Raw genomic sequence first — 22848 nt, forward strand, 5'->3', positions numbered from 1 at the left:
AGAAGTCGGAGGAAGTAAAGAAGAGTCCTGAGCTTTCTCAAAAGAGAAAGAACGGCGAACAGGAAGAGTTCCCGCCTCCGCTTGTGCTTGCGGAAATGATATTGTTAAGATACAATAAAGTTTTGTACATACTTACCTGGCAGATATATACTTAGCTATAGACTCGGTCGTCCGACAGAATTTCAAAACTCGCGGCACACGCGACAGGTAGGTCAGGTGATCCACCATTCCCGCCGCTGGGTGGCGGGGTCTGGAACTATTCCCGTTTTCTAAGCCATAATTTCTCTTACCACTGTCTCCTGAGGGGAGGCTGGGTGGGCCATTAATCGTATATATCTGCCAGGTAAGTATGTACAAAACTTTATTGTATCTTAACAATATCATTTTTGTACAAGTAACTTACCCAGCAGATATATACTTAGCTGATTGGCACCCTGGTGGCGGGCAAGAGACAGCTAAAAACAAATAATACTTAACTAAATACATTAAAAAACAGGGAAAAAACAATCCTATGTTCTTGGATAACATAATCCATAGTTCCTACCTTATTGGGCTGAAGACTTCATGACTACTGTCGATGAGTCTGCTTGCCTCAAGAGTTTCAACGAGGAATGAACCTATGGTTGAATAACTCTTTGGATCGTGTCAATGGGGGCTAGCCCGCTTACGCGACAGAGCCTATACTGGATCGTACCAATGGGGGCTGACCCACTTACATGGTAGAGCCTTGACCTTTTGTCATATCAATGGAGACTCGCCCTCTTACATGACAGAGTTAAGGTTATTAAACAAATCACAAAGAGCACTGAAGCCAATCCCGATCACCTGACCATGTTAGTCTTGTTACAATCTATGAATTGTAAGAGGGTCCCTATTCCCTCTGACAATTAACAATAAAAACAACCACCAATAAAACAGTAATTTAAGCCTTAAACTAAATAGGAAGGATTAGCCTCAGCCCCTTCTCCCAGCACTGAATTCGCCGAAACATACGCTCCCAGAGCAAAAGCACTTTTCGTACGAAATTTTAACATCTCTTAGGTAATCGAGGCGAACACCGAATTACATCTCCAAATGCGACTCTATAAGAGCCTGAAAGCGACCATGTTTTGTGAAAAGCCATCGACGTAGCTATGGCTCTCACTTCATGAGCTCTCACTCTGAGAACCTTGAAATGCTCTTCTTCGCATTTAAGGTGAGCTTCCCTATTACATCTTTTATGAAGAATGTAAGGGCGTTCTTAGAAATCGCTCTTTTCGGATCTCTTACAGAGCACCAAAGACTTTCTTCTGTACCTTTCAGCAACTTCTTCTTCTCCAGGTAGAAACTTGAGTGCCCTGACTGGACACAAAGTCCTTTCTAGTTCTCTCCCTGTTAATGAAGATATTCCTTTTATCTCAAAGCTCTTGGCCCAAGGCTTTGAGGGATTTTTCATTTTTCGCTAGAAAAAAAATGGTTGAAAGGAGCAAATCGCTGAATCTTTCTTAAACCCCACTTTACCTTCCAAAGCTTGCAACTCGCTCACTCTCTTGGCTGTTGCTAACGCAAAAAGGAATAAAGACTTTCTTGTTAAGTCCCTAAACGAAGCTGCGTGACGACGGTACGAATTTTTCAGACATTAGGAACTTGAGGACCACATCCAAGTTCCAGCTAGGCTTCTTGATTACATGTTCTTTCGTGTCTCAAAAGACCTTATAAGGTCATGAAGATCTTTATTGTTTGTCAGATCTATTCCTCTATGTCGAAAAACTGAGGCAGCATACTCTGTAACCCTTCACTGTTGAAACTGCCAGGTTTACAGTACTTTTCTCAAATATAGGAGAAAATCTGCGATTTCAGTTACAGAGGTACTGGAGGAGGATATTTTCTTTTCCCTACACCATCTTCTAAACAACTCCCCACTTCGACTGATATACTTTAGAAGTGGAGACTCTTCTGGCTCTTGCAATAGCCTTCGCCACTTCTCGTGAAAAGCCCCTTGCTCTGACAAGTCTTCGACAGTTCTGAAGGCGGTCAGACTTAAGAGCGGGGAGGTTTTTGTGAAACCTGTCGAAGTGGGGTTGTTTGAGAAGATCGTTCCTTAGTGGAAGCGATCTTGGAAAATCCACTAACCACTCCAGCACCTCGTGAACCAATCGAGAGCCGGCCAAAAGGGAGCGATGAGGGTCATTCTTGTTCCTTCCGAGCAAGCGAACTTCCTCAACACTTCTCCTACTATCTTGAAAGGAGGGAAGGCGTACGCGTCCAAGCCCGTCCAATCTAGCAGAAAGCTGTCTACTGCTACTGCTTGAGGATCCGAGATCGGGGAGCAATAGGTTTTCTAATCTGTGGTTCTTGTTGGTCGCGAAACAGGTCTATATTGGGCCTTCCCCACAGATGCCACCAGTTGTTGGCAAATCTGAGGATTGAGAGTCCATTCCGTGGGTAGGACTTGATCTTTTCTGCTTAACAGATCTGCCCGGACATTTTTCTCTCCCTGTACAAACCTTGTGAGGAGAGAGATCTTCCTTTCCTGTGCCCAAATCAGCAGATCCTTTGCTGATTCGTACAGGGAAAAGGAATGCGTCCCCCCTTGCTTCTTTATATAAGCGAGGCTGTTGTGTTGTCCGAGTGAATCTGAATCCCCAGACCTGAGACCTGTTCCTCGAAATGAACCAAAGCTAGATGAATGGCTGTTAGCTCTTTCTTGTTGATGTGCCAGGACACTTGTTCTCCTTCCCAAATGCCTGGACACTTCTTTGTGCGAACCATAGGGTCGCTCCCCACCCTGAATCTGAGGCGTCTGCAAACAACGCTAGGCGCGGGTTCTGTAAGCGAAGGGAGATTCCTTTGCTTAGTTTTCTGTGGATCTAACCACCAACGGATATTCTCCTTGATCCGTTTTCGAGATTGGAAAAGTCTCCTCCAGATTGTTGGACTTCCAATCCCACTTCTCCTTCAGATAAAATTGAAGGGGTCGTAGGTGAAGTCTTCCTAAGGAAACGAAAAAACTGTTACCATCGAGGAGAGGTCCCAGCAAGCTCATCCATTCCCTCGCGGAACAATGTTCTTTCCTTAAGAAGAACTGACACCTTTTCTAGGCAGCGTTCTCTCCTTTCCTGCGAAGGGATACGCTAGAAAATCCCGAGAATCCATCTGAATCCCCAGATAGACAATACTTTGCTGGGGAGTCAGCATGGATTTCTCGTGATTTACTAAAAGTCCTAAGGACTTTGTCAACTTTAGAGTCACTAAAAAGGTCCTCCAGACATTTTTTCTCCGATTGGGCTCTTATTAGCCAATCGTCCAGATATAACGAGATCCCTGATCCCTTCCAGATGTAGCCAATAAGCTACATTCTTCATGATGTCCGTAAAGACTTGAGGGGCAGTCGAAAGTCCGAAGCACATCGCTCGGAACTGGAACACTTTCCCTTGGAACATGAACCTCAGATATTTCCTTGCTGCCGGATGAATTGGCACATGGAAATACGCATCCTGAAGGTCCAGGGACACCATCCAGTCCCCTGGACGAAGAGCAGATAGAACAGAGGAAGACGTCTCCATTGAAAATTTCTTCTTCAAGACAAAGAAATTCAGGGCACTGACGTCTAGAATGGTCTCCATCCCCCCGATGCTTTCTTGGTACCAGAATAGCCGATTGTAGAATCCTGGGGACTGGAGATCTTGAACCAGTTCTACCGCTTTCCTTGGAAATCATCTGTTCCACTGCTTGCAACATAGCAAGCTTTCGGACCGGATCCGAGTATCTGGCGGTTAACTCCCTTGGAGTTGTCGTCAAGGGAGGATTTTCCCTGAAGGGGATCAAGTATCCTTTTTTCAGGATAGAGAGGGACCAGGAGTCCGCTCCCTTCTGCGCCCAGACTTTGGTCAAAGTGGAGTAGCCTGGCGCCTACTTTCGTCTGGAGGACTTGCTGTTCATCTAGACTTCCCGAAGGACCTTCTAGATGGTCTACTCTTTCTCTCTGGTCTTCGACCTCTAAGAGGGGCTCTAGAAGAGGAGGCCCCTCGAAAGGGCTGAACAAAAGAGGGTCTCTCTTTCTTCTCTATCGGCACTGCCGGCCTAAACTTCTTGGCTGAGTGAGTAAGTAGATCTTGAGTTGCCTTCTCCGTAAGAGATTTCGAAACCTCTCTAACCGTCTCTTGTGGAAAAAGGTGCGGGGATAAAGGAGCAAAAAGAAGAGATGTCCTTTGCAAGGGTGATACTGCTCTTGCTAAGAAAGAGCTAAAGACAGATCTCTTCTTCAATACTCCCGTCCCAAAAGAGAGGCAACTTCCACAGAACCGTCCATGACCGCTCTGTCCAGGCAAGCCAGGACGCTCGAAAGTTCCTCCATGGAAACAAAGTCCGTGTCCTGAGCTCTCTTCGCTAATGTCTCCTAACGCCCAGTCCATAAAGTTGAAGACTTCAAGGTTTTAAAGAGGCCCTTTAGAATGGTGGTCAGCTCACACATGCCCCAAGTCGCCTTAGCAGACAGCAACGACTTCCTCCTAGCAGAGTCCACTAAGGAAGCAAAAATCCGCATCCGCGAAGAAGGCAGGCCTAACCCCATCGGCTCTTTGGTCTCGTACCACCTTCCTGGTTTGCCTGTTAACTTGGAAGGAGGGCAGGAAAAAAACTGTCTTGCCCGCTTCCCTTCTCTGGAAGTCAACCACTCTGAAAAAGTTTTCAATGCCTTTTTCATACAAAGAGCGGGGCGCATCTTAACGAAGGAAGACGATTTGAGAGCTTTAGTGCTGGACATCAACGATCCTGGTGAAGGAGGGTCCGCAGGATGAAGGGAGTCTCCGAACTCCTTTAGCAGCAAAAGAGAAAGTCCTCTTGTAGTCCGAAACTGCTACATCTACAGGCTCTTCGTCTTCCGATACCTGGTCCAACTGATCTACAGAAGGAGATCGTTTTAGAGTGATCTGGCTCTTACCCGGGAGAAGAACTCCTTTCCCGAGAAGGGGGAGTGCGGAACATTAGCACTCCTATACGAAGAGTGAGGCTCCTGTCTGTCGGCAACACTTCTTGTTCCTACTAGACTCTTGTTGTCTAGGTTCGTCGGGTTCGTGGCGCTTGCTAGGCTCCTGGCGTCCTGATTCAGGGCGCTTGAACAGATCCCGCGTCCTGATTCCTGACGCTTAAACAGGCTCTTGGCGCCCTAACACTTGACGCCTAACGTACTCCTGGCGTCCTGTTTTCTGGAGCCCTAACTCCTGGCGCCCTGACTCCTGACGCCCTGACTCGTGGCGCCCTGACTCCTGGAGCCCGACTCCTGGCCGCCCTGACTCCTGGCGCCCGACTGACTCTGACTGGCGTCCTGGCTCATAGCATCCTGATTCCTGCCTTCTAGCAGAATCCTGACGTCCTGAATCCAGCGTTCTAAGAGGCTCTTGACGTCCTTTCTTGCGTCTTGCTGCCTCTTTGCGCCTGTCTGGCTCCTGGTCCTGAAGACCCAAGGGATCCTGATAACCTAAATCGGTTTTCCGGTTCCTTGTAGCTAAACCGCTCGAGACTTCTGCTCGATGCGCTGTGTCTAAGAGGGCGCTCGGGAAGCCAGCCTATAGGGCGAAAGGGCTCTTCTCTCAGGAGAACAACTCCTATCCGACGAGTCCCTTGACGAAGGCGATAAACGCCCTGGAGATCGTGAGAGTTCTCTCCTATACGAAGAAGGACGCTTAGCGGAACTCTTCACAGGGAGCGAGACATCCTTCCTCCTTGTAGAGTCCTTAGCAAAAGAGCCTACGAGCGACGCTAACTGCTCTTGCAGATTAACCAAAAAACTTCTTGGTCGGATCCTGAAGAGCAGGCTCCTCTTGTCTAGTCCTCTTAGTCCCGAAGGCCAATCCCTCGGGAAAACGCTCTGGGCTGGAGTCAGCAGGCGTCTCCTTTAGGCGCCTTCCAGGCTCTCTTCAAAGGGCAGCGAACGGGGGAGGCCGAACTCCATCCTCGTTTAGGAGAGGAAGAGTCTGAGGCCGAAAAACACTCCTTTAGGACGCCTTTTCTGCGGCAATCCGAGGCAGCCTGGGACTTAACAACAGGATCTGCCGAAGGGACGCCTGACCGTTGGGGATGTTCTGCATCCTCCCTGCGGCTTTCGACATTCCTCCCTCCCCTGGTCCTGGGAGTTTGGAAGAGGTCTAGGCCTAGGAGCAATGAGGAACCGTCAGACGCCCCTCCACTGCACTGGGGACATGCACAGTCACTATCACACTCTTACCTTGGTTTTAGAGCTCGTAGCGAGCTTGAAGTTTCTTAATTGAAGGCCTTTTACATTTTTCCCTCTCTGATGAAGAATCTTTGGATTCAGAACAGGGAGAAGCAGCTGAGGCTAAGGGAAAATTGTTAGAAGGAGAGTTAATTTCTTGTTCTAAGGAGCAAGATCTACTAGATGACCTAGCTGAAGCCTTCCTCACTCTATCTCTCTCAAGCTTCCTAACATATGATGATAATTCCTTCCATTCAAGCTCCGTAAGGTTCTCGCATTCCACACAGGTGTTAATAAAAGAACATTCATTCTCCCTGCATTTAGCGCAAATACTATGCGGATCTAATGCCGATTTTGGCAGCCTAACCTTACAGTCTTCCCTACTGCAAACTCTAAACATAGGTGAAGCCTTAGCGTCAGACATCGTGAAAGAGTAGTCAAAACAAATTCGAAAACAAGTCCACAATAAGCGTATGCCAAGCCAGAGAAAAAAAAACAGAATACGTCACCAAAAAAACCAATCCACCAAATTCTCGGCAAACGAGTTGAAATCCAAGATGGAGGAACGAACAATAGGTGTTGTCCGTTCAACCGACAGAGAAATTATGGCTTAGAAAACGGGAATAGTTCCAGACCCCGCCACCCAGCGGCGGGAATGGTGGATCACCTGACCTACCTGTCGCGTGTGCCGCGAGTTTTTGAAATTCTGTCGGGACGACCGAGTCTATAGCTAAGTATATATCTGCTGGGTAAGTTACTTGTACAAAAGTGGAAAACTGACGTCCGTATGCGCGCGTTTTGCGTCCGAAGCCAATCTACTGGCGCCGACAGAAGCGCGCTCAAACATCCACAGGTGTACACCTGGCGTCCACTTGTGCGCGCTGAGTGTCCACAGGTGCGCGCCGAGCCGCATGATGCGCGAGGTCCACTGATGCGCGCCGAGCGCCTGTCGCTAGCTCCACTGGTGCGCGCCCCGACTTGGAGCGTCCACTGTGTGCAGCGCAGAGCGTCCACTAACACTCGCTGAGCGTCCACTGGCGCTCGCGAAACTTGCACCGAGTCACGTTCGGCGTCCACTAAAGCGCGTTTGACTTTCGCAGAAGCGCGTTCTGCATCTAAGGAAACTCGCTTCTTATCCACAAGTTTCGTATCAGCGGAAACAACCGCTTCACGAGAGCGAGAAACGAATTTCTCGCCTCCTCTAGAAAGTTGCTGGGGAGCAGGACTAACTCTAGAGGGAGACTCAAACGGAGAGAGAGACGAGCGAGGAGAGGGAGAGGGAGAACGCCTCGACCTCTTCACAGGAAGGTTGTCATCCTTACGGCGACGTGGAGCAGTCTTTCCTCGAAGGAAAAACATCTCGAAGTTGCTGCTGAAGAGACTGAAGAATCTTGCTTGTAGGTGAAGCCTCCTTTTCTGGGGAGGGGCTGATCCTGTGAGCAGGAGAGCGGCGAGGGGACGCCTTCTTGCTACTCCCAGGAACCGCCGCTTCACGCACCTTAGAGCGACTGCGGCGCTCGAAAGAAACATCTAGGGAAGACTCCGCCTCCGACGAATCCTTACGCTTCTTCTGCGGAGGAAAAGCAGCAAACGCCACTATCGGGCGACGAGCAAAGTTCCGGAGAACAACTTGGACCGTGAAGCGTCCCGAACGCGAGCCGTCCTTTTCAGCGGACGTGATGCGGTATGAGAGCTCCACCCCTTGCGCGGGGAGGAAGCTTCAGAAGAAGAAAAAGCACTCCTTGAGAAGACGTGCACGCGCACGCTCCTTGGCAGTCTGGGTATGTTCGTCAGAAGCTGCCGAAGGCACGCCAGATCGGTGGGGGTTCCTCGTAACCCTCCTTCGACTTTCGACATGCTCTCTCCCCGTAATCTGGGAGTCAAGCAGAGGTCTAGGTCTAGAGGCGAAATGAGGCCGATCTGACGCACCCTCCACACTACACAAGGGGCACTTTCACTGCACTTTTCTTCACTTTTGCTCTCCAGAGCTAACACTTTTGATTCTAAGTTACGAATCGATTCAAGAATTAGCGATAACGTATTACCTTCTACGACACTGTCTCAGGGGCCGGAGGCAACACTACAGGGGTAGGAGCATAATCTACAGAAGGAGGGTTAGCAGGAGAATAATTTAAATCTTGCCTACCTGAAACACTCCTGGAGGAAAGACCTCCATTAACCTATCTCGTTCAAGTTTCTTAAGATAGGTTTTCATACGCCTTCCATTCCGACTCTGTTAGTCTTTCACACTCCTTACAACGACTTTCAAACGTACATTCATTCCCCCTGCACACTTTACAAACAGATGTGGGTTCTACTGAAGCTTTCAGTAGCCTACCTCTACATTCAGCCCATCGAACAAAATCTAGCGCTAGTAGAACTAGACCCTGACATCTTGATCAAAGAAAATTCAATACCAAAATCAATTCAAACCAAAGTCAACGTGTGCAAGCCACCGATCCAATTCAGATACCAAACAAGAAAAACCAAAAGGGATACTCAAGTAGCTAGTAAGTTTCCAAAATCTGGACGGAGGTGCTGCAAACAGGTGTTTCCAGCACCGGCGACAGAAAAATTATGAATAGAAAATGGGGAATGATTCCTGATACCCGCCTCCCAGCGGCGGAATGGGTACTAACCACCTGACTCCCACTGCGTGTGTCGTAAGTGTTTAAATTTCTGTCGGATTCGGAAAAATACAGCTATATATATATCTGACAGGTAAGTTTCATGAACAAACTTGAAAGTATTTAATTAATGCTATACAAGTATGAAATATATTTTCTTGTTCATTTTTCGAATTACGATAAAAGAGAGAGAGAGAGAGAGAGAGAGAGAGAGAGAGAGAGAGAGAGAGAGAGAGAGAGAGAGAGAGAGAGAGTTGAGTGGATCAGTGTATAAATATATCGGTCAATGGGCAGGTAACAACCGAGTGAATCGTTAGATATATCCACCAATGTAAACTACTATTATTAGATAGATAGATGGAAAAATCATAGAAAATAATTTAAACTGCAACAACTTTCAGAGAGAGAAGGGAAGGAAGGAAGGAAGAAGGACAGGGGTGGCGGTGGAGGTGGGGGAGAGGGTAGGTGGAGCTGTTTTACTGGTGTGTTCCTATCCATTTCTGGATATGGAGTTTTGGTCTATTAGTACAAGGACAAGTGTAGTTATTCTTTACGATTAGTGATTCACGATACCCTTATAAATTACGGCACTGGGGTATGCACTCAAAGAAAAATCTCGTTCTGTTACGAGTGTTCGTTACAGAAATAGGTATTGCCCAAAAACGTGCTTGCACTGTCTCTGAAACCCATAGTAGACACGCTGCTTAGTTGTCAATCAAGTTTTTATAACCAAGTATTTTTTACAAGCTAGCTATTGAATAATTTTTTCTCAGTCAAAACATATCCCCCGCCCCTCAATGCTAACTTTCCTCTTTTAACGACTTTCTGGTCATTGCAAATTCGGCCCCATAATTTCTTATGGTGCGAAAACAGACAGAGGCCCATGGACCGAAAACGATTGCGTCACACTACGGCGATAATCCAGCAGTAAAACATCTTCATATATCCAAAAAGTAAATAATAAAGATATATATGCGCATTACGATTATAACAATTACATGTATAGCTGATAACAATCTGCATGAATAACTGGTAAACTGTTCTGCAATGACAGTTGAGTATAGCAATTATTTACAATAGGTACGAAAGTCAAGATGTCGTGACGTCATAATACAGAACTTGAAAGAACGTTCTAATTCAGAAAAATAATTACTTAAATTTGAGTCAGAGTCGAGTTACTTTTTCAATAACGAATATTTTCAAATTAAATCATCATAAATATGTAAAATATTGATGTTTTACTACTTATTAAAAAATTATTAGCCAAGAGCAACGCTTCTCGTCATCTTTCTACCCAAACAGCTGTTTACGCCTGGCTTGTTGTTGATGAGAAATCGTGTTTTTCGATTGTTGTGATAAAAGTGCTCCAGCGTCTGTGGGTACAAGTGGTGTGCGGATTTATCACAGGAAATGGTTAGTTTATTGACACAAGCTACTCCGTAACATCGAGATGGCGTCAATCTTCTAAATACCTCGAGTTGTAAGTAAAATGTTGAACGCGTTTGGTGAGATTTGCACTACGTTTGAGACCGTTTTCAGTACCCTCTGTTTAAATCTTAAAATTTGGCCTTAATTTCTACCTAACTTTGGAGAAAATACTTACTTCGAAAGGAGAGTAGAGGTCTTTAGCTCCGTTTCTCACCAACAACAAGTCGCGACTGATGCCCATCTCGGGTGTCAGGACGCGTTATAATGTACTTTTTCGGAGGGTGGCTTGCATTGATGGTAGGTGGCCTGCTTGGCCTACTGTGATGTTCTACCTAGTGTACGACCTTAGGTATAAATTTACGACAGTCCTAGGCAAAACCTACGATTAAATAACTCGGACATCGAATATAAAAGCAAAACTGACCTAATCAAGCTTAAATTAAATTAGGTTCCTTAATTTAACTTGCTACCGGGAGCATAACTTGGTTAAGAAAAGAAGCCGACATTAGCCAAACATCGAGTCGAGTCGCCCCTGCCACGGTCCAGACAACCCTTCTTTAAAAGAAAATCACGACATTTAGTGGCTCCATTTCCCGATATTTCGGTTCCTTTCACACTAATGTGCTTACCGCTTTCACGGATAAAAATTCCATCAAAGGAAAGACGAGGTGCCGGTCCAAATAAGGACCAAGCTTCGACGTCAGGTCGTACTCGGCCATGTTTGCGGCAGGGAGAGGTAAACAAAGAATTCCACCCGCGAGGAGGAGGGAGAAGAGCAAGATAATGTTTCTCTCTCTCTCTCTCTCTTTTAATCTCTAGTTGGTGTGTACGTGAAGTTTGGACAACTGTCTTCCTGATTTCCATTAGTTAAATAGGGTAATTAAGGTCTGGCTGTGCAGTCAGGACGAATCTGATGCCCAAAGCAAATCTCTGGATGTGTTTCAACGATAAAAATGAGTCAACTAGACCACTTGCAATTTAAAGTCTTCAAGTAAAATTGTGTAGGGAATTCGTGCACTAATTTGACTGACTAACAACCAACGATCGAACTAAAACCTTTCAGTAAACGCTGTTATTTCATCAATATCTTGTTCTGCATAACATTTCATTACAATAATAAACGTGAGGATAAAAATGTGTCATTGGGGTCTCTCTACTAGTCAACGCTTGGTGGGTTGCATTCGTCTAAAGAGTGCGAAAGCACCTAACAATTCACGTCAGCGACTTCTATTGGTCTCTCCAAACATGTTTCTGTAATGGAGGACGGCGTGACCGGGGAAGTTTGTTTTATTTTCATACAAAATCAGTTCATCCAGTAAACTAGAGCTGTCAATGCTCGCAGTAGTATGAATAGATCAAATTTTAACGATAACCATCCAAATTATTGCGGTTGATTCGAGTTTACGACCGAACAGTTTTCGATGACTTTCCTACCGCAAGTCGCCATTGCTACCAGAGTACCTTTTCATTTCCCCTTGAACAATTTAATGAAATGTGATCCAATTAGATGGAGTATATTTCTGATGTTATCAATTATTATTATCTCAAGGTTGCGCATAAAAGTCCTACATGAGAGGACACTGGGTAACAACATTAATATTATGTCGTATAGAACAAACCTTGGACGAAGGGTGAGATCAGTGAAACGCGCCAATGAAATGCTGGTCCTGTAACTCCTGTTTCATCTAAATTCTAAGTATCAAGCAACAAAATTTTAGTTTCACCGTATTTTGAATGGTTACTAAAGGAAAACCACTTGTATTTAATCCATGTGGTTATGCTAACAGAATTTAGTTTTAGTGTATAGGCCTACACTTTTTACCGACTATTGCATCACAATCTGGAGCAGTAAAGAATGGATATGGTTTTACAACAATCAAATGTTAATAATTCTACGGCATAACCAGTCGCTGACAAGGACCACTTCATTATATAGATTTTGGTGATGAAATTACCATAATAAATGGAAGTAAACTCAAACTGAGTCTTGTCTTGATTTTTGAAAACATGCAGAACAAACACGCTGATCAAAACAGAATCTACTATATAAATATTAATATATATTTGAATTACTGAAATACTAAAATTCTAATGTACTTATGCAACTTAAGATTTATGAAAGTTTTTTTTTTTTATTCTTGATGAGAAATGGCACTCAACGAGTAGCTATATAGCTATAAATGTAATGTCATTTATAGTAGTAGTTGGTTAAGTGCCAGTGTTCATGACATATGGAATTTCTTACCACGGCACTCCGTCAGGTAATGTGTATATTTCATATAGGTAAAAATGTACATCACTTCTCAAAACAACAACGGCTAACAATAGAGAGAGAGAGAGAGAGAGCAACAACCTTCAGCCGATCATATTCGTTGCTGTTATGAGAGAGAGAGAGAGAGAGAGAGAGAGAGAGAGAGAGAGAGAAGAGAGAGAGAGAGGGGGTGGCGAGACACCTAAAATATTCCTACCTCACCCAAGTTAATTACTATTACACACCGCCCACATCAGTCGCATCTAAAACCCCCCCCCCCCAACCCCAGCCAACTACACCATGCACCCGACCCCCTTCTCTCCCAACCCTTCCCTCCCACCCCTAAGTCCCTGCCGTCTTCGAGCCATATTTTATAAGCAATATTGCTCGTGTATGGGTTGAGGGAGGCTTCGATATTTATAAGTCTTGTTGTAGTATCCCTCCCTCAAACTTCCCTCCCACAACCCCAACCCAACACACAAAAATACCATCCATATAGTTCCTCTTTCCTCGTCGTCAGTAGCAACGTATGTATACATACTAAAATGAACAGAATTTTTCATAAGGTCTCCGAAAGTGTAGTAGTAGCTAATAGTATACGTAGCAGCAAATGTAGAGTCATTAGAAGAAGAGAGCAGCAGGCAGCCAGCAGCAGGCAGCAGCAGCTCTGCAGCAGCAGCAGCAAGCAGCAAGCAGCAGCAGCTCTGCCAGCCAGCAGCAGCAGCAGCAGCAGCAGCTCTGCCAGCAGCAGCTAGCAGCAGCTCTCTTTTTGCAGCAGCAGCAGCAGCAGCTCTGACAGGCAGACAGCAGCTCTGCAGCAGCAGCAGCGCTCTGCCAGCAGCAGCAGCAGCAGCTCTGCAGCCCAGCAGCAGCAGCAGCTCTTGCAGCATCAGCAGCAGCAGCTCTGCAGCAGCAGCAGCAGCAGCTCTGCAGCAGCAGAGCAGCAGCTTGCAGCAGCAGCAGCAGGCAGCTCTGCAGCAGCAGCAGCTCTGCAGCAGCTCTTGCAGCTCTGGCAGCAGCAGCAGCAGCTCTGCAGCAGCAGCAGCAGCAGCTCTGCAGCATCAGCAGCAGCAGCCTCTGCAGCAGCAGCAGCTCTGCAGCATCTACGCAGCAGCAGCTTCTGCAGCAGCAGCAGCAGCAGCTCTGCAGCAGCAGCAGCAGCAGCAGCAGCAGCTCTGCAGCACGCAGCAGCAGCAGCTCTGCAGCAGCAGCAGCAGCAAGCCTCTGCAGCAGCAGCAGCAGCAGCCTCTGCAGCAGAAGCTCTGCAGCAGCTCTGCAGCAGCAGCTCTGCAGCAGCAGCTCGCAGCAAGAGCAGCTCTGCAGCAGCAGCTCTGACAGCAGCAGCTCTGCAGCAGCAGCAGCAGCAGCTCTGCAGCAGCAGCAGCTCTGCAGCAGCAGCTCTGCAGCAGCAGCTCTGCAGCAGCAGCTCTGCAGCAGCAGCTCTGCAGCAGCAGCAGCAGCAGCTCTGCAGCAGCAGCTCCTTGCAGCAGCAGCAGCAGCAGCTCTGCAGCAGAAGGCTCTGCAGCAGCAGCTCGCAGCAGCAGCAGCTCTGCAGCAGCAGCAGCTCTGCAGCAGCAGCAGCAGCAGCTCTGCAGCAGGCAGCTCTGGAGCAGCAGCATCGCTGCAGCAGAGGAGCAGCAGCTCTGCAGCAGCAGCAGCAGGCTCTGCAGCGCGAGCTCTGCAGCAGCAGCAGCCCAGCAGCTCTGCAGAGCAAGCAGCAGCAGCTCTGCAGCAGCAGCAGCAGCAGCTCTGCAGCAGCAGCAGCAGCAGCAGCAAGCAGCAGGGCAGCAGTTGCAGCAGCAGCAGCAGCAGCAGAGCTCTGCAGCAGCAGCAGCAGCAAGCAGCAGCAGCTCGCAGCAGCAGCAGCAGCAGCTCTGCAGCAGAGCTGCAGCAGAGCAGCTCTTTGCAGCAGCAGCAGCTTGCAGCAGCAGCAGCTCTGCAGCAGCAGCAGCAGCAGCCAGCTCTGCAGCAGCAGCGCAGCAGCAGCTCCTGCAGCAGCAGCAGCAGCAGCTCTGCAGCAGCAGCAGCTCTGCAGCAGCAGCAGCAGCAGCTCTGCAGCAGCAGCAGCAGCAGCTCTGCAGCAGCAGCAGCTCTGCAGCAGCAGCAGCTCTGCAGCAGCAGCAGCAGCAGCTCTGCAGCAGCAGCAGCTCTGCAGCAGCAGCAAGGCAGCAGCTCTGCAGCAGCAGCAGCAGCAAGCAGCAGCAGCTCCTGCAGCAGCAGCAGCAGCAGCAAGCAGCAGCAGCAGCAGCAGCAGCAGCAGCTCTTGCAGCAGCAGCAGCAGCAGCTCTGCAGCGGCAGCAGCTCTTGCAGCAGCAGCGCAGCCAGGCTCGCAGCAGCAGCAGCAGCAGCAGCAGCTTGCAGCAGCAGAGCAGCAGCAGCAGCAGCTCTGCAGCAGCAGCAGCAGCAGCTCTGCAGCAGCAGCAGCAGCAGCTCTGCAGCAGCATGCAGCAGCAGCAGCAGCAGCAGTAGTAGTAGTAGTAGTAGTAGTAGTATTAATAGCAAATATGTCTAAGGAGAGAAAGCTGGACACACTGGTACTTCGTTAGACCTACGTGGAAGGGAAGGGGGCTTTGATCTGAGACAAACAATTAATTATTTAGGAGTAATTGAATCAGATGTTATGACAAGGGTATAGAGTAGAAAAACTGTTCGAGAAAGGTATTGTGTATGACAGTGATCTCGTTTTCTTCTTCTTTTTCATCCTCCTCTTCTTCTTCTTCGTTTCTTCCCCCTTGTCTTCAGAGTTCTCTGGTTTCTCTCAACAATGATTACACACGACGCGATATTCACGCAAGCGTATAGGTCCGCAGGAGATAATCGTATCTAAGAGTTCTCGCAGCCTCTTAAATCCGAAGTTTTCATACTTCGCTGTCATACGGCTCTTCTGAATAGTTAAGCACCGGGCCCAGATACATAAGGACCCACGCCTGTCACGTTTAATCTATATCAAGCAGGCTTAATCTCTTCATACGAGATTATAATTAAGGAGAAATTCACTTCTTTTGGGTGAGCTGATTATTCTAAGCCTCTCTCTCTCTCTCTCTCTCTCTCTCTCCTCTGCTCCTCTCTCTCTACTCTCTTATCTCTCTCTCTCTCTCTCTCTTATATGAAGAGATTTTGCTCAAAATGCTTTTATAATAACTTATATTTTACCGTTTCATCATTTTTTCTTTCTTTTTTGACCAACAGTTATCAATGCGTCGACATTTTTTGTGTTTCTGACTTTCTTTGGATTATTTAATCACAATACCTCTTTTTTTATTAAAATATTTTCTTTAATATTTTACTGTTTGATACTTGATTTTAACTTGATCTAAAGTATGCAATCCGGAGGGCGATTTTTTATATTTAAATTCTTGAAATTAATAGAAAAAAGATACATAAGATATCTCTCTCTCTCTCTCTCTCTCTCTCTCTCTCTCTCTCTCTCTCTCACTTTATATTCTCGTTACATATAGCTCTGTCATTTCCGATTTCACCGCCCGTCCATCACCTGTCATTTTAATGCCTTCAGCTTTAAATGATTCTTTTGGTCATTCTCCACGACTTTATATACACTTCACCTTTCAATGTCTTTTTCTTCATGCATTCTTTTACAATAATCATAGAGTTCTTTTGTTTAATCTTACGCACTTTTATAGTAGCCTATATTTTAATCTCATATTTTTATTTTCATTCTCATCCTGCCTAACCCTACGAATAAAAATACCCTCACTATTATTATTATTATTATTATTATTATTATTATTTTATTATTATTATTATTATTATTTTATTATTATTATTATTATTATTCAAAAGCTGAACCCTATTCATATGGGACAAGCCCCTAGGGGCCAATGACTTGAAATTCAAGCTGACAAAGAATATGGCTTATTTAAAAGAAGTAGCAGAAGGTAATAGGATATACAGAAAGAAGAAATAAATAAAAAATAAATTTACAAACTGATAAATAAATAAATATATAAAAATGTAAGTATACTATCAGAATACAAGGAGCATTGCTTCAGGGTAGTAGGACACGCTTATCAGTCTATCAAACTTACAAGCTCAAATACCCTCATCATCCTGGTAAATCTGGCCACCGAACATATATTCTTACAAAATACTTTAAAACAAATTAAATCCCTCTCTTGAATACCAATCTCACATCCCCCAGGTTAAACATTGCCACCAAAAAAGATATTCTTATAAATAATTTTCAGTCTCATCATCTCCAACCCCAAGACCGGAAAACGGTCCCAAACTCGATTTCCTAATCTTACATCTCACGACCGAAGGAGACTTCGCACCTCGGAGTTAAAAATAAATAAAAAAAAAGGCCACCATACAGACGAGATTCACGATTCCGAACAAGGCAGAAATGGCTAATTTTAAGCGGTGGAATGACGTCCAAATAAACAAACTAAGATTTGATTCAGCTCTGACTGAAAGGTGTTTTTTTTTTCTTTTTTAATTTGTCGCTTGTTGATTTGTCTTCTGTTTCCTCCTCTCTCTCTCTCTCTCTCTCTCTCTCTCTCTCTCTCTCTCTCTCTCTCTCTCTCTCTCTCTCTCTCTCTCGTGACATGCATGCTTGTGTTTGGTTAGCGTCAACTCAGAAGAGATTCTTATTGAAATTATACTATTTCTCATGTTAGTTTCCAACATAGATTTATATATATATAATATATATATATATATATATATATATATATATATAGCATGTTTATGCATGTGTATATATGTTTGTTCTTAACAAAAAAATGAGAGAAAACCCTATCTTCAACTCAGAGATTCTTACTAAATTATAATATTTCTCATGTTAGTTTTCTAACATATATACATATATATATATATATATATATATATATATATAGCATATATATAAGCACACACACATATATATATATATATATATATATATATATATATATATATATATATATATATATATATATATACACGTGTGTATTTTCGTCTGTCCTTAGCAAAGGAATGAGAGAAAATCAGCCTATTTTCCACTTAACATAAACACCGCTCTATATCACCATAAAAACAATCGATGAATCAATTTTGGCACCACGCAAGAGTGCCAGAAGTCAAGAGCCAACCTGATTAACTCTCGGATTCATCATCTGCACAGGGATATATACCTGCTCAGTACTGACATACGAACAAAGTTTTATTAGCCCATGAATACCTGTGCTTACCTGGCGTGCTTCTTCAAAGTTTTATTAACTTTCAAACGATGTACTGATGGTCTCAAGTCTTCCTTCATTATCAAATATGGGTGAAATCGGGATTGAATAACTTTAAAAGTTTTAAGTGACATCAACACGATCTCATTACAGACAGTGGCTTTGGGACGTTGTAAATATGCCTCTTGTTTACTTAATTAATGTTATTACTTGACTCCAGCATTCCTTGCGTGCTTTCTGTGTTCCCATGTCTTCAAGTAACCTAAGTGCTAAGCAATCAGGTCTCTTACCCAGTCAAAGAGACAGCATAGTTCTATTTACTATTTACTTTGATAATAATAATAATAATAATAATAATAATTTTCAGCGCAACATTACTGGATCTTTTGACTGAATTTTTTTTATTCGGAATTAGACACGAGCATGAAACTTCAATAAAAAAAAATTAATAAACAACTACATACAGTAAAGATACGTCCATGCGAACTTAATGAGGGATACGATTGACAACTTTGGGGACAAAAATATTAATTAAATTCCCCATTTCTGTAAAACCGAGGGAAACGGCTTATGAAAACGAATGAAAAAAGGAACTCTAACGACCTCACCCAGCCATTTTTAGCAGCAGGGCAGCCCCGGGGGGAGCGTGACTGACGACCCCTCAAGGGTCTCGAATGACGTCATAAAATGAAAACACGTGCTGGTGTCATTCTGAAAAAAATATGGGGGGAGAAAAAAAAATGTTTGTAAGTCCTTGGTTAGGCCTACGTACGCTCAAGAGACCGGATGTCATTCGCATATTTTTAGGCTTTTCAAAGGGCCGTGATGGGTATAAGATTTATTTGAATCTAAACAAAATTCTTTTAGGCCTTTTCGTGCTATTGGTTTAAATGCGGTATTTTTTTCCTCTCTCTCTCTCTCTCTCTCTCTGTGTGTGGTTGATGAAATAAGGTTAACTTGAAAGACAGTTTTAATTTAAAAGTAAGTTCTTTGAGGATTAATTATTATTATTATTATTATTATTATTATTATTATTATTATTATTATTATTGTCGTGAATTTCGAACTGATCATTCGAAATCCCCGCCATTTAACTTCACAAGTGTTGCGTTAAATTGGGGCAAGACTGAGGGATCTCGCGGGCGATTCATTGAACAGAAAGCTGTCCAATACACGACAGTTTATGACGCAATTCCTAAATGCATGGCGGGGAAGGAGCGCGTCTTATAGAAAAGAAGACGTTATGAATTTTCATTAATAAATATAATTTGCTGATCACTAGTACGAGATAAATTATCTATGTATAGATTTGGAGCCAAGGACTCCATAGCCATTAAAGAATTTGCAGATTACGGCCTTCAGCCAGAACTTTAAGTCAATTCCTTGATCTTAAATAATAACGTAACAGTCATATTTCACATTCAAGAATAAAATAGATTTAGTAATATACGTAATGTCGAAATAATCGATGATTCCCGTCTGAATTACAAGGATTCTGTAGTTCACGCGGGAAAGCGTAAGTTTCTTTTAAAGAAGGGCGAAGCGACGCTTCATTCCTGCCCAGAACCCTGATCCGAGTAAGTACTGTAAAATTTGTGTCTCTCAATTCTCCGACTCCCAGCCATCGCCATGCTAGGTCGAATTCCGTCTTAACAGTAAGTTAACTTTATCCACGTATATATGTGCCATCCCTGCGATGAGGGACTCGATTTATGCAGCAAATGAAAGCTGCCAGTGCAAGGTTGTTATTTGTTTGTGATATTGAGTCTATGGGTCTCGTATTGTGCAGATTTTTCGTCCAGTTATGGACTTAGTGTTTTACCAGCACGTGACATCAAAGACCCTATGTGCTACCACATAAAAAAGCCAGAAAGTTTTCAGTTTATTTGAATTAACTAACAGAGCAGTACGAAACTGCGAGTACTGTGGAATTCTGCTAGGAACTTTAGTTTCAGTGTACTGTTAATGTATTTAAATGTTTATTTTTCGTAATAAAACTGTTTTGTTGACCAGATTTTATTGTATCTGTCGTGAATTTCGAACTGATCATTCGAAATCCCCGCCATTTAACTTCACAAGTGTTGCGTTAAATTGGGGCAAGACTGAGGGATCTCGCGGGCGATTCATTGAACAAAGCTGTCCAATACACGACAGTTTATGACGCAATTACTAAATGCATGGCGGGGAAGGGAGCGCGTCTTGTAGAAAAGAAGACGTTATGAATTTTCATTAATAAATATGATTCGCTGATCACTAGTAAGAGATAAATTATCTATGTATAGATTTGGAGCCAAGGACTCCATAGTCATTAAAGAATTTGCAGATTACAGAACTTTAAGTCAATTCCTTAATCTTAAATAATAACGTAACAGTCGTCTTTCACATTCAAGAATAAAATAGATTTAGTAATATAAGTAATGTTGAAATAACTGATGATTCCCGCTTGAACTACAAGGATTCTGTAGTTCTCGCGGGAAAGCGTAAGTTTCCTTTGAAGAAGGGCGAAGTGACGCGTCATTCCTGCCCAGAATCTGATTCGTGTAAGTACCGTAGAAATTTGTGTGTCTCTCAATTCTCAGACTCCCAGCTGTCGCCATGCATTTGCTAGGTCGAATTCCATCTTAACAGTAAGTTAACTTTATCCACGTATATATGTGCCATCCCTGCGATGAGGGATTCGATTTATGCAGCAAAAGAAAGCTGTCAGTGCAAGGATGTTATATGTTTGTGATATTGAGTCTATGGGTCTCGAATTGTGCAGTTTTTTCGTCCAGTTATGAACTTAGTTTTGTCGGCACGTGACATCAAAGACCCTATGTGCTACCCCATAAGAAAGCCAGAAAGTTTTCAGTTTATTTGTATTAACTGCGTGAAAGCAGTACAAAACTGCGTGTACTGTGGAATTCTGCTAGGAATTTGTTTCGGTGTTCTGTTAATGTATTTAAATGTTTATTTTTTGTAATAAAAATTTAACTGTAATGTTGACCCAATTTTATTGTATCTCACCCTAAGAGTTTTAGAGAGCGCGCCTCCTCAAGGCCTTGTCATCTGCCCACAACATCCGGGCACGAATCATATAATAAAAGTCGAGAAAATTCCCGACATTTGGTCCTTCGAGAACCGGATGACAAGTGCGCTCTAGAGCTTGAAGGGAAATTTCAGTAAAGTATGGTCTATAGGGTAGATAGGAGGAAACGACCTAGCAAACGATCACCCTAAAACCGTTTGGGATAATTTACGTACTCTTGTTGAACGCTTGAGGAAAATTTGTGACATAATTGCTATCTGCGACGCAGAGATCAGAGAGTATCTCCCTGATAATTGTTTTACTGTATATTCTGTTGAATATGTCAAGAAGGTAAAGAACTTTAATGCAAGAATCTCCAAATACTGCTACAATCCGTAACGCATTCCTCAATCGTTTAATGAGATTAATCAGGAGAGAGAGAGACAGACAAAATAACTAGGCTCAGCTTGTTCCGATGTACAATTAGCCCCATGTGTCACTAGTCTTTGCACCCTGTCTTCATAAAGTAAGAAAAATCTTCATTTCCTAGTTTGCAAAACCCCCCCTAAGAAGTAGAGTAAATAATACAAAATGGCAGTGGCTATGATTGTTCACTTCGAGGCTTCGCTGAGTCTCACCGCGGACTTACTTGCCGAAACGCAGCGTGCGTTAGTAGAAACTTATTCTGAAAGCGTGTACCAATATTTGGTCACACAGTTGAGACAAGAAGTCGGCTTCGAGAGCTGTACAAATGTCAAGTCGTAAAGTTAGAATCTAACTTAGATGCCAGAATCAGGCAAACCTTAGCAGAAGCTGTGCGAGCTTCTACCCTTGTTTGTTGAATCGAATCGATAAGCTGAAAGTCACACAGACAGGGAATATTTCCCTCTCCAAATTGAAACCGCTGCCTCTCCCCACTTTTGAAGGGGAAGTGCAGGAATATGCTTCTTACAGAGAATTGTTCACGATCCACGTGGATCGAAGGGCAGATTTGGACAATGTGTCCAAATTTACTTACTTATTAGGGACTCTGGGCAGGGATCCGCTTAAGATCGTTAAATCCCTAAGTGTAACCGCCGCGAATTACCAGGTAGCGTTAGATCTCTTAGATAAGCAATATGGTAATGTACACCAAACGCTCGTGATCTTGCATTGAAAACTTGTCAACATTTTCGATACCCTCGTTGAACCCCGTAGAGCTGAAGAAGTTCAGGTTTGAGTTAACAGTGATCATTGAGCAAATCAAGAGGCTCAGTACTAATGATATAGGCCATGGCATGGTCATGAGCCTTATCAATCAGAAGTTGTCAGAAGGTAAGCTCTATCAAAAGGTGGTCGAACACCTCAGAAAATGTGACTATAATTTAGAAGAATTTTTTGATGCTATAGACTTCATAATTCGCATGTTGGAAGATGACGCATTACAGCGAGGCGAAAAATTAGAATCTGATAAGAATAACGATGTCAGCGTTAGACCCAAAACGAAACCTATGCAGAATAATTCTTGTCCCTTTTGCAATGAACGGCACCCGCCTCACGGATGCCGCCGAGTAAGTGACGTGGCTGCCAGACGCCGCATTCTACTAAGAAAGGGCCTGTGTTTTAATTGCCTTCAGTCAGGTCACCGTAGTGATAGATGCACTAACCCCAATTCCTGTAAAAGTTGTGGAAATAATCATAATACTTCCATTTGTGATAATAGCAGCTTTAGAAAAGCATATTCCATTCCCTCCACTTCGTCCCGAAGTAATCCCAGTTTAGTAAGTAACAGTCAAGCTACAACCTCCCGCCCAGTAGTAAATGCGACGACCAGGCAGCACGATAGAAACCCCCGTCCGCCCAAAGAGAAAGTAGAATCACAACCGTGTAAAAGCGCTAAAGTAGCCCAAATGTCTAGTGTAGATCTTCCCTGTACGATTTTGCCAACGGCCATGGCCGAGATCCGTCATAAGCAAGGGAGTAAACGAGTTCGCTTGTTTTTGGACACTGGGAGTCAACGAAGTTTTATCTCTGCTAAAACTGCAAAGCAGTTAGGCCTTCCAGTGGTAGGCAGAGTGGTATTAAACATTGCTCCCTTTGGTTCAGCAGAAATCAGTGGCCAGTATGACGTAGTGAGTTGCCGGGTAGAGATGGGTAATAGAATTGTTCGAATGAAACTAGTGGTT

General features: G+C 44.2%; 2 protein-coding genes across 2 annotated transcripts in view; one reads left to right on the top strand and one right to left on the bottom strand.

The window, feature by feature from the left end:
• Positions 1-11029, bottom strand: part of LOC135206094 (eukaryotic translation initiation factor 3 subunit E-B-like) — a 54657-nt gene extending 43628 nt beyond the window's left edge. The window contains exon 1 of the mRNA XM_064237322.1: positions 10878-11029. Within this exon, the coding sequence (XP_064093392.1) occupies positions 10878-10967 (90 nt within the window). The 5' untranslated portion in view covers positions 10968-11029. The remainder of the gene's footprint in view (positions 1-10877) is intronic.
• Positions 11030-11817: 788 nt separating this feature from the next.
• Positions 11818-15011, top strand: LOC135206006 (uncharacterized protein DDB_G0271670-like). The gene is made up of 3 exons (XM_064237178.1): positions 11818-11879; positions 13457-14553; positions 14587-15011. The coding sequence occupies exons 1-3, from the start codon at positions 11818-11820 to the stop codon at positions 15009-15011; spliced, it is 1584 nt and encodes a 527-aa protein (XP_064093248.1).
• The last annotated feature ends 7837 nt before the right edge of the window (positions 15012-22848 follow it).

The sequence above is a fragment of the Macrobrachium nipponense genome, chromosome 29 (assembly GCF_015104395.2).
Source record: "Macrobrachium nipponense isolate FS-2020 chromosome 29, ASM1510439v2, whole genome shotgun sequence".
Taxonomy (NCBI): Eukaryota; Metazoa; Arthropoda; class Malacostraca; order Decapoda; family Palaemonidae; genus Macrobrachium; species Macrobrachium nipponense.